Here is a 17771-nt window from a genome sequence, read left to right as displayed (position 1 = left end):
TACTGTGCTGGTGTGTGCCAGTGACCCCAGTGTAGAAACACATTCTTTAATATTCAACAGATAGAATATATTCCTGTCACTGTTTTCACAGCGGTGCATGTCACATCCTGCCCCAAATTCCTCACACAATGACTCTTGAAATCAACATAAGCTATAAACTGGAAAAAGACCTAAGCACATCTTGTATTGCCTTGAAAACTGGGCTATAGTTCATAGTTAATTTGAAAATAAAAACTTGATATTATGCAAAGGAAATTATCTTTTTTCTTACTGAAAAGTATACACTCAGAACTCTGCAGACAATTCTTCTGACATAACGAATAGCCCTTTATAGATGATCCTGTTGCTTTATCTTATGGTATCTCTTCAGTGTAGCAAGAGAAGATGATAATGTGAGATTAGCAAAATTTCAGCAGCATTTTAAAAAAATAATTCAGCCAATCACTATAGAAACTGGAAGACATCAGAGATCAAAAAAAGGAAAATACTATTTTTACAACAGAATAATTTCTCTAAAGCTAGTACTGCAGTTACAGAGGACACAAAAATGCCATTAATGCTTTTTCTTCTGCAATCAAAAGGAAAACATTAAGACAGCCAGGCACAAACACCCAAACTCAGAAGGGTATAAAGATGCAAATTCTAGTTTAAAATTCTATGACTCAGGCACAGACGATATTTGACCTTAGCTCCATCTGATTCACATCACTGTGAAAGGCAAATCAGGTTACCTCTCCTTAGTGAGGTCTGTTTTACCTTAAAGCTTGTTGTGATGGAGGCAAACTTATTATCTGCTGTCTCAGGATTGCCAATCAGGTAGTCCCAGCTTGTGAACATTTTCCAGCTGAAATTAAAACTGGTATCATCCCCGCCACCGTCTTCATTTGCATTCCTTGCCATTCTACAAAAGTCAGAAAGAAACTTTGTTAGAACTAGTTCTGCTATGAGAGCATGATTTTTTAACTGTTCCTAAATTGTAACATTGTTCTGAAAAAAAAAAAAAATGTTGCAGTCAGTCATGTTATAATAAATCTGGAAAGTTCAGTATGAAACAAGAGAGAAGGATGAAGATTTTCATATTTAGACAATTATTGGGTTCACAACACACGTTTTGGTGAGAAATTATTTATTTCATTAACACCTCAGACAAACTGCTAAATAAAGAACTCAATAGGAAAACAATATCAAGGAGATCTCTCAAATAGAAAGCTGCAGAGCATCCTGAACTGCAATAGATTTTACCAGAGACTTCACAGAGAGAGAGAGAAAAAAAAAAAATTCTAAAATAACAAGCCAGAACAAAACCTGGTTAAAACATACAAAAGTATCACTATTACAGTTCTATATGTTCCCTTTCATCTCGTAGGCACTTATAAACAACATTTATAAGAGTATCCAGAAACATCAAATTATTTCTTCAGTGATTTGACTGAATCTTGACTATTAACTTCTCTATTTAAAGTGATATAATTCATGTAATAATAGTGGTAATAATAGTGTTCTTGCTTATGCATACTTCATCTCTTAATTCAAAGCATTAAGCACAAGGATGGAGTATACTAGCTGGGTACAAACCATTTAGCCTTGAGTATTGTATTGATTTCTTGGTCAGGAAAAGGCAAAGCCTATTTTAAAGCTCACTAACGCAGCAGAGTTATGTTATTAACATCAATACATTCTACATACCACATTTTTAACTGTCCGGTAAATACATGCTCTCAAATCTAGGATGAGTATAACAAGTAAATAATGCATAAAATCCTTCTGAGGTGTCGTAAACCAATACCAGGGTTGGGTTCTTGTTTTACTATTCATATACAGAAGGGACAGAGATCATGAAACTTTTTTGATAGCATCTTCCCTGATGCTGGTTTCATGAGAAAGATAATTATTTCTCATGAGTTCCTAATGAAACAGTGAACAGTCTTGTGGTTGGAATATAATTTCTTTGAGTCCAGAAATGTTTTCATTTTGTTATGCACTGGAAGAGTTGTGAAAAGGAGTCCTAAATCTAAATATTTCCCCTAAATAAAATAATAGTGTTTATAATCCTTGCAACCTCTTTCAGAGGAACCTTTCTCAGATCTCATTCAACGGCAGAAAAATGTCAGCACCTCCTTTTACACTGCTTTTAGTTTCTGTGCCCACTGTGTTGCTTTCTGGGGAAACAGCAAAGAGCAGAAGGACTATTAGTGTCACATGGCCAGATAGGAAGCTAGCAAGTACAACATATTTTATCCTCAAGGATATTTCCTTGTTTGGGCCACAGGGGTTTTCTGCTAGAAGGAACTTTATTTTTCGTTTTGGTCTGGATGAAATATAATTGCCTGAGACTAAGACTTTTCTAACCTTCACAGCTGCATTATAAAGAAATATTTTTAAATGCATGTTTGAACTAAACCAATTACTTTTTATTGTAGTAGTTTGATTCTCCTCCAGAAACTCAAGTATGTAACTGGAGATTTTTTATTTTTTTTTTTATCATCTGAAATGCTTCTTGCCCTATGCAGGAAACCATGTAATGTTTGAAAAGAAGAACATTAATCGATCTAATGCTCATGCAAGTGAAAAATATTAGCTTCACCACAAAACAGTGGAAGTAGATTAACTACGGTTTTTTCTATATTCAAAAGTGTCTTTGAATCTTGACCTGCAATGCTGATTTTTTCCACTGTAAACACCTTTTAAAGCCACCACCATAGCTAACTGTATTATTTTGGTAGGTGGTCACCTCGCTTGTATCAAGAGTATTGATGATTATATTCATTGGCAGCCTATCTCCTTAGAAACTATCAGAATTAACAGTTTGTTTCAATAATGAATTTGGTTACAAAATAATAATTTTACTTCATTTAAATTCTGATCCTAAGACAAAATCCAGTCCAAAATTTGAGCACCAAACACTAATATATCTCCAGTTGTACTGCCTAGGCCCTGTTACGCTTAACCCTATGCTTCCTACTGTTTTAACATTATGTTCTTGATATTATATTAAGCATAGTTTTCACACTGCTAGGGGTTATTTTGTGTTCCACAGAACATTAAATCCTTACTATAGCCAGTAGCATTAATTCTTCTATACCACTGTGCAAATATGACCTAACTGTTACAGTCTTGCTGAGATCATTTACTGCTGAGTTACACACAGAATTATTTGCCATATGTTGCTTTCTTGTCTTCTTCCCTTGTAAAAGAATTTAATTCACGTAAAGTATCGTTACAGATAGAACAATTGAATTTCCTGGATGTTAGCTGACATTCACCTAGATGCAGAGTATTATGAAAAGATGGGCTGACAGGTCTGTTCTTTACTTTATGCGTTCATTTTTCATGAAGTTGCAGGAGAGAAGTGTTATGCTATTTCATTAAAGACTTTTTCCTGCTTCCACAACACTGCAACACAGCTGCTGGTGCAGAACAATAGATAAATACATGATGAAGGAATCTTACATGACTTTGACCTTGAACTTGATCTTGCATTGTCCCGCCCTTACAATTATGAGATTTTTAAAAAAATAGTCTCAGTGGTCAACAGTGGAGTTATCTGCCTTTTTGAATGTACTTTATTCCAGAGCCAAGGAGAACTTACGTTCGAATGACAATCATAAAGCTGTAGCCAATAGTTCCAACACCAACAAGGAAATACGAAAGAGGCATCCTGAACTTGAGCCATCCAATTGTCCTCTGGTTATTGTAATAGCCATAAAAGAGTACAGAATACTGTGCAAAGCCCTGAAAAGTCAGAAAAAATTATAATGTCACATCTGATAAATATGCACGTAATCAGAAATTATTATCAATATCAGTGTACTGAAACATTCCTTTCAATGCATTCAAAACAGTTGTAAATATCACTATAATAAATCTCACACGATGGAAAATCTCTCCTTGCATTTAGAAAAACATATTTTATGTCAACTTTCAAATCTTTTATCTTTAAAGCTCTTCATGGGCACTCCATCTACAATTTAATGAGACAAAACTTTTTCACCCCCATATATTTTGTGGTAAAGACAAAAACTTTTCAATTTACAAGCTTTGTTTCACAAATCACTTACAGAAAAAATGACAGATTTTAAACTTAATTTTCACATTTCTAAAATTTATCTGCATAGCTTATTTCATATAAGATTCTCATATGTCTCCTCTGTCTAACAATGTTCTCTGCTATTCATTGGGTGATCATTCAGTATATTAACCAATAGTTAGTTTCATCTTATAGATTATTATTCAGTATGAAGGGGTTTTGACACTTCGATTCCAATGCTGTAACAAGCCCAATTTTATCTTCTCTCGCAGCAATTCAAGGTGTAGCTCCTTTTCTGAAAATCTTACTGAGAATTATCCTCTCTTCTATGCGTTGGATTGCTGATTTTTCAAAATAATTTACTAGTACTTATTAACTGTAAGCAATTGCTAGTATATAAAATGTTCCAAATAGCTAAAGCTTCCTGATAAACTTCATGCTAGAGCAAGAAGTCGCATCCTAGTGAACACTGTATTCAAAGCCTTTACAAAGACAGCTTAGCACGTGCACAGCAGTGGCAGACCTCCAGCTAGATATAACGATTTCAAGTCAAATACAGAGTACTTGACCATGTAATTGGTGGATAGACCATGCATTATTTTGACACTAATACAGTAAGCTGAGTGTTTGGTGAATTAAAAAAGCCATTTACCTCCCTTCTGCTTTTCAGTTGTTCATTTTAATTTAAATAAATAACATCTCTCCCTTATATAATATTGCAAAACCTGCATCTAATTTATTGTAGTTCTTTCTGTATATTAAATGAGTCACAGTATTACCTGGAAAACCTAATTTGCAATTCTAAGCTGAAAATGAAATATTAACATGTGATAAACAGTAATATTATTCAAAATGTCTTGATTTGGTAATCAACATATCTCCTTTTTCTTCATGTCAGAGTAGCTTTGAGAGATGTTGCCTACACAGAACAGTTAATAGTATGTTCTTCTCCGATAAGGGGAATATTGTTATGGAATACATTTATTACTAATTAACTGTAAAACATCTACACCATTCAGGACACATTCAAATTCAACAGTATATCTTTTCCATCATTTTGCTTATTAAAGCATCCTATTATTCCATTTTAGCCCAGGTTTCAACACAGTCTAACACAGCTCTAGAGAGTCTTTTGGATCCCTCAGATTATTAAAATGCTTTTTAAGTTGCTGTGTTCTGCAAAGTCAGATAAGTCCTCCACTGTGTGTCATTCAGTATGTTGTCACATGGGCTTTGCATACTGCCTTTCACCATGAGACCTGAATTATATTTAGCTGTGTAAAGGTAGGCACGTGTGGAAAATCTCTTTCATTCCTTTCTGAGCCTAACCTAAAAGAGAGGTGACATCAGAATATTGGTCAGATGCTTTATTATAATGAGCCTTGAGAGACTGATTTTTTTAGGTTTGGATTATTATCTGAACTGTAAAATATACAATGTTAAAACTGAATTCCAAGTAAAATATATCAAAATCTAAAACTATTTCTGTTTGCTTTGTCAGTAAAATGAGTACAATTTCAAGTGAAAAAAAGCAAAAGACATGTTGAGCTCATCTTTTCTTTACTGTCTTAAAGATTGGTGGGGGTTTGGGGTTTTTATAAGATGAAATAATGTTTGTTGATGTGGATTCATTTATTTGTAACTTACTTGGTAACATACAGGAACTGCTAACAGATGAAAGGTATTACTTCCTGTACTGACTAACTAAAAATGTCATTGTCTTCAGGGATATTTTTCAACCTGACATGCCTCAGGAATTTTTTTTCCCCCCTCAATATTTCAGAGGATCTATTTCTTTCACTGACCTATTCTGTGCATTTACCTACCTTTGCATTTACTCCTTGCGTTAACTGCTACTAAGTTAACTATACTTTCCTATTTGGAGCTGTCAGATCCTGTTTCTGACAGTTACTATAAACTTCCCTTCTATTCTGCCATTCATCTTTCTTCGCCTTTTCTAAATACATTTCTTCTAAAAACTTTTTCCTATTTGCTGTATAAAGGTCTTCTAGTCTTTATTCTCCTTACAAAATATCCAAGATATTACAATTTCTTTTCCTCCAGCATCTTTCTGTTTTAGTTTCTCATTTTCTAATGTTGTCATCACTATCTAACTTCCCAGCTACATGTCTAGATGTATTTTTCCTGCCACTCAAATATACAACACCTGATGAAACAGATGTAATGTCATTTTATGCAGCAGTCATTGTAAATTGTTACATACATGGCTTTTTAGAAAGATCTTTCTGTCCTTTTATATTAAAGGCAGGTCCATCACTTTATGTGACAAAATAAAGCAGAAGTAATCTGTTTACTTTACATATCTTTATAGTCAAAGGACAGAGAAACATTGTAATTTCTACTTATATTATTTTCTTTAAATTCAGTTGTCTACAGTTAATAAGCCTGTAACATTTGCTTGTAGATGAGAAAATGGATATATCCCGTCAAGTTTTTCAGACGTTCTGTCATCTTACAATCTGATCCTTCCTCCACTGGTAGCTGAAGAATGAAAATAGAGCCAAGGAAGCTAAATAAAGGACCAAACTCTGGCATCATCTGAGTCTCCACAGGAAGGTATTGAGCCACAAGCCAAGGGTTATGAGATCTTCATGCCCCAAGATTAGTGATCTCTCCACACTTTAACCATATTAAAAATGGCAATATTAATGAGAAGCATAGACACCATACCCTTTTTATGTTTTTTCATGAGAGATAGAGCTGGCATCCTGTCAGAAAGGGGACAAGTATGAAAATTTGCCTGTTCCCCTCCTGGGACTGCCTGTGTTGAGCTCAATACCTGCACAGTTCTCCCCACCAGCGTGGGTGGAATGGGACCTCACGTGGGCCAAACCTACATGTAGAGGACACTTTTAGATGAGTCGTTCTGCAGACAGCTGCATAGGCTGATCTGTGAACTGAGGAACCTCTGCCTGAGTTTATTTTTCCAAGAACTGGGTCTGCTTCCAACATCATATTCATGCTTGCTGTTGCTAAAACAACTCAAGTACTAGAAGATATGTATATGCATAACTCTTTAAACATCTTGGTACTTCTTACAGAAGGGAAAGAGTGCAGCAGATTAAGGGAGAAATCACACTTAGCTTAATGAATGCTGCTTCCATTAATCTGAAGGCAAATCTTAACTAGATGGTTGCACCCTTTCAGAGGTGAAGGGTATTTTTGATGACATTGACTGCATGCCATAGAGAAACCTAGCAGCCTGAGCAACATATTCTAATACCAATTTTTTCATCAGCTAGCTTTATGTATAGTTGTATCATCTTTATATAAAGAGGCCAACTACAGAGATATGCCACATGCAAAATTAGATAAAACGCTTCCAGAAGGAAAAAACAGTATGACATATTTAGGAATATAGCATCAGCTTGTCAGTACAGGAGGTATAGATCCACAGGCTAGACTGGGCATCGCATCAACAATAAAGAATTAAATGCTGCTTCTTAATTCAGCTAAAATATCTGCATAATCTATAAGACTGAGACAAACTAAAAATCACAGTCTTTGTTTTGGAAGAAGCGTATAGAGCACATTATTGGAATTTTTATGCATTTTTCTAACTCACACTGCATTCTCAAATTTGGAACCTTAATCATATAAAAACAGAGGACCAGATTCACCCATAAGAAATGGAAAGTCAGTACCCAGGGATGTGAATTCAGCTTTGAGACTTTTTTCCTGTGTGTCTTTGGATTGCTACATACACAGAAGTGGTCACATGGACATTGAACTCCATTATATGTTTTGTCTAAAGGAAACATCTATACTCAGATCTTGGGGGGGGGAAGTTAATTTTACTGCCATTTTCTGCTGAAATATTTCATAGTAAATCTCTTCATTAAATAATGAAGTAAAAGACTATGATATTCAACAAGGTATGTGAATATGCAGTATTGCAAGTATATGCACTTACACTAAAATCCCAGAGAGTAGCAAAGTTCATAGCACTTGCTTCTTCGGCTCTTGGGACAGTTTTTCTAGGTAAAGAACCATATGGCTTCCCCATCAAAGCCTGGAACCAAAAAATGAGAGCAGTTTACATTTTAAAGCAAAATACCAACAAAGAGAAGGGACAGTGATGTGTCATTTCCTAAGATTTGTCTTATGCTTCTAAACTCCTTAGTGAGAATGACCTACTTCTACAATTCTTTTCATTGTTCCTTACATTATTGATTAAAACAATGCTTAAAGTATCCATTAATGGTGTTTTCTAAATTTAAAGTGATGTTCTGCTAGTATTAGTGGATTATCAAACTGTGCCTCTTACATTCAAAGGCAACACTGAAGTCCATATTCTCCTGATGAGTGGTATTTGTCTTACAGTCAAGAGCAGAGATTAATTTTTCTTGCATTATGGATTTTACTGGGTTTTAACTGAAATGTATGGGAAGATACTAGGGATTCGATTTTTGGATTCTGAGACTCCCACGGTTCATGGTGAGATGCTTGCTCAGCCACTGCATATGTCCTCACAGGGTCCTTTCCAGTATTTACCCTGAAAACTATTGGGCATTTTCTCTGGTTTAGCTTCAGTGGAAAATGGGTCATGCTATTAAAATGCTGTACTAGGAAACTGTTGGAAATTCCTACCTGACTCTTTCCCATAAATAATAAAGAGTAATAATAAATAAGAGTAATAATAAATAAGTAAAAGGATGTGAAATAGCGAAATCTGAGAGAGGCATGATACTTTTAATTCCATATTCGCCCTCTTTTTAGGAGGACAATATGGTGCCTCAAAGGAACTAGAAAAATACTAGTTCACAGAAGTGATTTCTGCCTGAATTACATCTGCTCTGAGTAGCATTGTTATCAGTGTTGCTGCACACACCACAAAAAATGTGGGGTCTCTCTCATGACTTTGCAGCCCTGCTGGGCCTCATCAGCATGTGAGTATTAAGGCAACTGAAAAGGATCCATGGTGCCTTAGAGGACTGGAATATATCTTTCTATCACAATGCACATTTTAGTCAAGCTACTCCCCTTGGCTGCTTCTTAGTTTCAGTTTCTCTCCTTAATTCTCCATAGGAAAAAAAAAAATGTTTAGCACCATCCCAGACTATGGGAAAACACTTCTACCCTATATACATTTTTCTGTCATGTTTATTTCAAAACATTCCTCTGTAGAGACAATTGTCCACAAAGAAAGCACATCTTTATAACCTTAGTACACCTTAATACTTTTAAATAGAGCATAAGGAGATTAAAAATTCATTTAAAGGTCCAGTCCTATGAAATCTCACTGCAAAGACAGAAATTCACATAACAATTCTCAATGATAATTTAAAAGATTCCCACCTCAGGCACCATTACAAGTCCAAAGGTCAGTCCAAAGAGAATCATATTTATTCCATACATCCAGCGCAAGAATATGAAATAAGATGCTACTGATGAGCCAAAGTGACCTATGAAAACATGAGGTGTGAAAAAGGGCAGATAATTTAGTCTTCTTATGTTATTTTACCTTAAGATTAAGATGCTTAAAATTTATTTGAAATAAATTCAGGGAAGGCTTTTCATTTTCTTTATCATCATATTTCTAATAACTTTTTTTACAGATTTCATACTAGCATTCACTGGCCTGGCAGAGAAACATAAACAAAAAATATAAAAGTATTTACTGTGATATTTACTAATATCTAATATTTACTAACAAGCAGGAGGATTCAAATCACAGGGATTTTTTTTCTTTTCTTTTTTTCTGCCTGATGTGGATTGTAAGCATTCTTGACACCTTAAGCCAGCAGATTTAATAGGAAGCAGCACAGAATTAGCCAGCAGCAATAGTCTTTCCAATGGCACAAAATACTTGAAAGTGTTGTTACTGGAGTGCTCACCAGAGTTGTTCACCACAGAAGAACAAAAAGATTTGTAAGTGTTTGTACTCTTTCTTTTACTTCGCTATTTATGTGTTCCACCTTCACCCAGGTGTGGAGGCAGTTCCATCACCAGGTGCACAGATGAAACTTTGCACTCCACCCACTCTAGAACCCTGATCCAGACCTGTGCAAAGAAGAGGCTGCAGGGGAAGCAAGCAGTGAGCACTAAGGGCCTGATTTCACCAACACTCTACAAGTCTGGCCAAATAGCAATAACAGTGAAAATTCAAACCCTGTTTGCTGCAGCACAGCTCTGATGAATATAGAAAAGCTAGCAGCCATGTTCACCTGTCTGTCAGAGTTATCAAAATACCACGTTTCAGTTCCTTTACCAGTCATTCACAGGAAAAAAAGCAACCTCTTAACAGGTTTTTTTACAAACAGTGTAGTTAAGGAGCCTGATACACTCTGATGGCAAATAATAAGAAGAAAATCTCTCTGTTCAGAGGAGTTTACATAGGTATTTCCACAGTTTTGCAAGCCTTGTAATAATTCTTCCATTCTGTAAAATGAGGTTAACATGGCTGGTGCTATTTGGGGCAGATATATGCACATTTTACTATTACAACAAAATCGGTAGAAAATTTAATATACTTAAACTGGTATAACCCCAGAGGATAAACAGAGTCTGACTGGTAAGAAGCATTTATCAGGGCTGTGCAAAGGGAGGAACAAGCCATTCTGTCAAGGATTTCAGCATTTCAAAATCTACTTTATTCACACTTCAGAATGAAACCACAATTTTGAAATTTTACGTAAAGTAACCAATCTTAGCATAAAAACATAGTGGGAAGTCTGGATAGAGGCATAAAGCACGAGACTTTTGAGTTAGTCAATCTGGCTGTGATATGCCTATTACCCTATTGCAACCCAGCTATGGCCTATGAGGATACTACAGACAAAAAAAAATGAAGTGCAGGAAATTAGAAGGATTTCTGATTCCAAGACACTTTTGATACTGTAGACTTCTCCATAACTCATTAGTTCTTTTGCTCAAATCCCAATATCCCTGTTCTTTTGGGAATGGTGTCTTTTCATGCATTCAGTTACAGTTCTTATATCAGTTATCCTGATGAAATCACTGCTATGCATCCATCTGGAACATCTGCATTAAGGCACTGCATTGGAATTACATGCATCAGCGAAGTTACTGCAAGTCACAATGCACAGACTGCACATGGGCTTTATTCTTTTTCACCAATGAGGTAAGAACAGCAACTTCTGGTAAGTGAAAATCTTAGCTGGGGATGAGGATAATTTAGCTATGGATGCCCTTAACTACATTTCCAAGGTGGGCAGGCCAAAACAGGGCAACAAACAACACGGAAAATGGTACAAACAGCCTGCACCAGCTGTAAAAAAAAAACAGTCTAAGTTTCACCAGTGTTTTGAATCCACTCTGTGGTGCAACATGTTCCAGGTATGAATAAATAGAGTAACACTGTAAAGTAGATTTTAGCCACTTTTTCCACATCCACAGCGTCATCATACTATGCACTGGCATGCAGATTGGCATGTATAGTATAAATTTCAGCCATGGAATGGAGAGGTTCACCCTGTCCCAACACAGCAATGTTTGTTTCCCATAAAGTCCTGTTGCACAGATACTATTGAATGTCTATTTTGTAAGGAAAATAAGTGCCTCTATTCTAAATACAAATACTTCATATATTTATCAACTTCTGTCTTTCTCTAACATCAAAAGTCTAAGAGCAGATTCACCTATTTCCAACACAAAGATGCAGCACAAAAGGTCTTGATGCCTATTATTCTGAAGCTGGGCTCTCTGTGCCAGAAAGGACTCTCAGATTGGAGCAGGTAGCATACCTCAGATAGCCCAGCACTTCATGCTGATACCTGGTCTTTCTAGATAGCCCTGGAAGAGTCAGACCCAGCTGAAGAGGGCTGAAGTATGCATCCTTTTTGTTATGGTGGGTTACATTATGAAACTAAGCAGAAGTTAAAGACGAGTTTTCTCACTAGGGCTTAAAAGTAGTTTCTACTTTCCTTTATTCTTCTTCTTTTTATTACTCCCTTTATTTCTTTATTCTTTTATTTATTATTATTAAAATTTTTATTATAATTATTACACAATGGAAAACTCTTTCAAGAATTTTAGTATCTAAATATGCAATCCCCCTGCTGCCATAGGTCCATCAGAAACAATCCCTGTATAAAGTTTACATGTGTGGATGATGAAAGTTTAGGACAAAGTATTAAAAGTTTAAAACAGGGGTGTGCCTTCTCATGACAACATTAATAATGATGACTAGTTAATAACATATAGTTATTTTTCCTATACATTTCTGTGGTACATTTAAGACACAGCAGTGTGACTATTGACCTGCAGTCAGGGTGGTTCTTGGGTATCTACAAGTGGCCTTGAAATAAAATCAGAATTATTTCCTCAAAGAAGAGAAGAGCACTCAGATTTACCTATAACACTAGCTGGTGTCCTGATTAGTCTGACTTATCCTAAAGGAGCCTTTTGTTCATCAAAAGTATCTTTTTGAAGTCTGTTTAAATTTTCTCATCAGGCTATGGTAACAAGAAAAGCTTGATAAAATTTGTATCTTACACCTTGGAAATTCCCAGGCATACCAGCACAACTCCGGATACAGAGTTTGTTCAGTATGCAGTGTTTTCTTCCCAGGCCTCTAGTGTATATATAATGGCCCAGGGAACTTTTCAGTTCAGTAGCACTGCCAGGCACATATTTGCCACTTGCCCCAGTCCAACACATTCTTTATTTGACTTCTTTTTTCCTAAAGCTACACTATTTCTATTGGCTTTATGTGAATTTAGCAGTTCTTTAGTTCTCATAAAGTGTGTTTATTTCAACATTGCTTTTCCCATTGTTTTCTGCATCAGTTGCAGTGATAGGGCAGCACAGCTACCTAGCCTCTTCAGTCTGCATGAGAGAAAACTTTCTATGTCATCTAACATTGTTTTACCAGGTCAGTATTTCTTTTTAAGTCAAAGAAAGCTTCCCTAGTAGTACCTAACTGATCTTTTGCCACTATACAGAACCTTAATTTACTTTTCATTTGCAATCTGTCTACAACCCTGGTTACTTTCAAGAATGGACTAACACCCAATAACACTACAATATAATACTTACCTGTGTCTGTATGTGTTCTAGTGAGAAAATTATCACAAAAGAAACGTTAGTTTAAAAATACTAAACTGTGTAGTGACATGGAAAGCAGTTGTCCAGATGCAAGAAGTGAGCCAGTGCCTTTTGCATTATCAGATTTCCAACAGTGGTCCAAGAAGCCTACTTTATCTCTCAAAATCTGATGTTATTTGCTGCTTGATTCGCTGTACTGTCTCCTGCAAAAATGAGCTGTCCTGTAGACAATGCTCCCTCTGATTTCTTCTATGCAACCATATTTTGCCACATGAGACTGCAGCCATAGGAACTCACATGACTAAGGACTTACGACAAACAATGCTGTCCAACAACAGTATCTTTTTAAACATTGATCCTGGTGCCCAAGCCTAGTGTTCAGCCATTTTCTTCAACCACTCCTAAGTATTTTGGCTGGACTAAAGGATCCAGTGGTTACATGTCAGGTGTTGACTGTGCCAAAAAGATTCTCTAAGGTGTTCAATATGCTGCATTTAGCAAGTGTTATGCAAAGTCTTAAGCAACCAAAGATATTTTTCTGCCAAATTCTTTATAAGCTATATCAGGCATATTCTGTTCATTGTCTGATGCCATATGTTTAAGCCAGTAGTGTTATTGTCATTTTACAAAGGACTGAACTGAGCCCCACAAGACAAAGCAATTGGTGCTTCAAGTCAAAGGGGAATCAGGTCCGTGCTCAGTTTGGAGCCGTCTGGAAACAAGCCTCCCCTTGCAGAGCTGCTTCTTCTGGTTCTTTAACACAACTATATATCCGAAGACAGCAAATGTTAAGAACATTTCATTCCCTGGAGTGCATGCATACCATCTTGAAGCTGACTGTTGAAAAGTTAGCTGCTCCTCCAAAATCTTCTGTATTTGATGTCTGATCAAATCTGGAGATTTTCATCAGAGCTTGATATAAAAAATTATTTTACAAATGATCTCATACAGTCTCTGCTAATCTGAAATTTGAAGAATGCAGGGTAGTCCTTGACAGCACCAACAGTTTGTGAAATGCCAAGAAATAAATAATTCCTTTTTACTAAACTTGATACAATATGACCAGTGTAGTACACTTCCAACCTACATATAAATTCAAATAACAATTACATTTCCAGAAAAAAACAAAACAGCAGGGGTTTTTTCTCTGTGACTCAATGTAACTTAATCTCTACTCTTCCCTTATACACAGACTAGCTTTTTTCCATTTCAGTTTCCCTCACTTCTAATTTTTTAATATCTAAACCCCCTTCTTTACCTGGGACTTGGCAGCTTTATTAGCATCATCATTAAGATGACCTTGATCTTAGTACTAAAAATTTGCTAACATGAGGTGCGCACTGAGAACTACTGCTTGGATTAACCTGAATGAAATAAATTGTGACTTAAAATTCTTTTTCTCAGCAATAGTTCAGAGCTGTTCCTTTGAAATCAAACCCTGTTCTAGACTATAGAGTTTTAGCCCAAACTGTGGTTTAACTGTACTTCTTAAATTACTATATTCAGACAGAGGATTGTTTCTGCAAGTAAAAGTAATTTCAGCTTGCCGTAGCAATATGCTGAACAGAACAAAAATTAATAGAAAAGGAGTAAATTTCACAATGTTCCCCCCTGTGATTATGAAATGGTACTATCCCACTGTGGTTTTGGGACCTTCCAGATGACAGCAAAAATTGTTACCATTTTAAATGAAAAATTAAATAAACCCTGTTCTCACATTCTGATTTTACAAGGAAAGAAATGTGTCTGTTAGAAGTTATTACTAGCAGAACATCTTGTGGCAGGACTACTCCTTTACAGAAACTTGTAGAAATCTTGCTTTCACAGATCCTTAGGGTGTCTATTACGTGTCCAGACCAGAAAGAGACCACATGCATCTTGCTGCTGGGTTTGATTTTAACTACATATATGCAGCAGCTCCTTTCTAAACTCTACCTCAAGTAAGTAGATAATTTGTTCTGCAGTCTGTAGACCATATGTCTAAGGACATTATATAAATTCTCTTCAAGGGTTATTTTGCAGTCCAAAACTCCACATATTTCACAATTTATCATTTTTTTGTTCTTTTGTTGTTTTGGTTATTGCCTTTTTGATGCCATCTATAGCTTCTTCTAAAGTTAACTTCTCTAAAATCTGTGTCCATTGTACTTTCATCTGCATTTCATCAGTGGCAAAGCCTCACTCAGGTACCCATGCAGATTCCTTCAAAAAGAGGGTTGCAGTTTAAATTCATCACTGGAACTGAAACACAAAACTGACTAGTGCCAAAACATACCTGTAGTACTAACTACACTGTTCTGTTTGTATTTATGCCTAATATATGGCCAAACCCACTATCGTTTTCTCTGTGTTTTATTATATGGTTGAAAATGAGAGAAATAATGCCAAAATACCCCTTATGTAAGGCTCAAGATGATGAAAAAACACCGCAGAAATAATTATAGTATAAATACAGACAAAATAAGGTGAAGGTAGGCAATAGCTATATCCCAATTCCACTCTTCTAGGATTAACTTTGACACTGACTCCTGAACTGCTAGCTCTATATTGAGGATTTTTATCTGTAAGGTGACTAACACTTTCTCAAGGAAATTTTTAACTAGCTACAATATCAAGCTCAATAAATATTAATGAAAAATAAATACTCATTGATTTTACACTACACATTGAATACAGACATGCATTTCTAAATTATCAAAAAGAAATTTACCATTTTAACACACATCAGGAATATGATACTAGATACTATTCTTTATTACCTTTCATAAGTACTTACTTTCAATCTCCTTAATTTTCATTTCCCAGGGTATGCAGGCTGTCTTAAAATTCTCAAAATCTCTTTGAAATTTCATCCATTTCTGAAAGGGTCACAGATAAAAAAAGCCACCATCATCTCAGTGTCCAGATGCTTAGTTTCCGCTTGAACTAATGTAAACCCTTAATCATCCACAGTATCCTCTGACAAAGCTCACTGCAATAGAAGCACTAGCTTATGAAGAACCATCTCCTTTTGTTTGTTCTGAATATGTCTCCTACTAGCTTTGTGTGAAGTACATATTTCTTCCACAAGAAGAATGATTAAATAATCCCTTCCCTTCATGCTATTCATTTTTTTTTAGAATTGTTTCTGAGAATTCAATTTGTTATTTCCTCTGCTATTCAAAATTCAGATATATTGGATAAGTATAGTTTCTGTAATTGAGCTTCCTGTGCCCAGCTGAGTTTGAAAGCCTAATTATTTTTTTGTGAACAGTAATACTTATGACATGCGATTACACAGTTGCTTGCAGAAAATCCAGTCTAATTAAGGATAAACCTGGCCATAGTAATTAGTCCTGTGAAATGCTTTTAACATCATTCTGCATCAGCATTTTAGTTTAGGGCAAAAGTGTGCTCTTGAAGTGAATCTCCCCAAACCATCCCAATTTACCACACTTACATTTGCACTGTAAAGCAGCGTCAGAGCATAAAACTAAGTTAAAAGGTGTACTTGAGGAGTGTACTTGAGGAGCATGCTAATCCACATCCACTGCTACTGGGTATTTAGTCTTTGGGACCATACAGGAATTAGCCCAAAGAAAGACCTGTTAGAACTCATGCTGTGTGGACACTGGGTCCTCAGTAACTACTCTTTGACCTTTCAGTCACAATCCTATGGAGCCATACTGCTTTCTAGGATATACGCGGCCCTAGAGCCTTGGCTCAATGGAAATGCCTACAGTATTTTTGCTGTGGAATCAAAAGACAATTTTTGATCCTTCACAGAGGGTTGTCTCAAGGGGAAGACTGAAGTTTAGATTCAGTCCACAGAAAAATCCAATCTACACCAAGGGAAATTACCTTTCACAAGATATTAAACTCCTGGGAACTCTTGCAAAACGGTTGATTTTTGTTTTGATGAGAAGTATCAATCAAAATGTGAGCTCACATTAGAAATCTTTTCATGTGAGAGTAGTGGAAATAAAAGTGTTAAAATGCAAAGACAGACAAGGAACTCTCTTTTGGAAGATGGGTATATATGGCAACAATCTGAAAAAGGCTCCTCCTTTGCATTACATTAAGTTAGTGGAATAACAATTTTACCTTGGTCATCATTACTTTGTATGCATAGAATTTTTTTCCTTTTCCTTTTCCAAGAGCACCTTCAAACTTTTCCACAAAAAGCTGGGCTTCCCTGGAAAATTAGGGCAAAAGAAAGACATAGATGATGCTATGGTAAATCTGATATTGTTTCTACCATAACAACATAATTTAGTATGTGTTTTATGAGTTTTGAATAATCTTGTCCATTAGTAATGTTTAGAAAGAAAAGCTCTGAAATTATGTATTTTATAGAAGACTGATCATATGTAGTCCAAACAGAACAAGCAACATCAGTCATCTGTTCTAACCCAGATGCATTTGGACATCGGATATCTGCCTATGTCCAAGTAATGTTATCAAATATTTCCAGTCACAGTGACTTTCATTTGGAGTTTAGCTGCTGCCCATTTGTGCCATTCCTTATGGTTCCACCCAATATAAATTTTTGTCCAGCTACATAAGGGAAATTTATTTTCATTTTTTATTTCAGATATATGTATACACTAGAGCCTTGGTTCCCCTGTGTCTGCCCTTCTCAAGACCAGATTTAATCGAGCTCTTCAGAATTTCTGCATACCTCTAACTGTACCATTCTTGGAATAATTTCTTAGAAGTGTAGCTTCAGTGGTCC

General features: G+C 35.9%; 1 protein-coding gene across 1 annotated transcript in view; it reads right to left on the bottom strand.

Moving 5' to 3' along the window:
- TMC1 (transmembrane channel like 1) overlaps positions 1-17771 on the bottom strand; it is a 67882-nt gene that overhangs the window by 22800 nt on the left and 27311 nt on the right. Inside the window, exons 5-10 of the mRNA XM_074933057.1 lie at positions 17141-17231; positions 15834-15915; positions 9347-9453; positions 7962-8060; positions 3590-3732; positions 757-901 (exon numbers count right to left, since the gene is read on the bottom strand). Coding sequence (XP_074789158.1) covers positions 757-901; positions 3590-3732; positions 7962-8060; positions 9347-9453; positions 15834-15915; positions 17141-17231 — 667 coding nt within the window. The remainder of the gene's footprint in view (positions 1-756; positions 902-3589; positions 3733-7961; positions 8061-9346; positions 9454-15833; positions 15916-17140; positions 17232-17771) is intronic.

This window comes from Athene noctua, chromosome Z, assembly GCF_965140245.1.
Source record: "Athene noctua chromosome Z, bAthNoc1.hap1.1, whole genome shotgun sequence".
Classification (NCBI taxonomy): domain Eukaryota; kingdom Metazoa; phylum Chordata; class Aves; order Strigiformes; family Strigidae; genus Athene; species Athene noctua.
The sequence above is the reverse complement of the archived record's forward strand: the minus strand, read 5'-3'. Positions and strand labels throughout refer to the sequence as shown.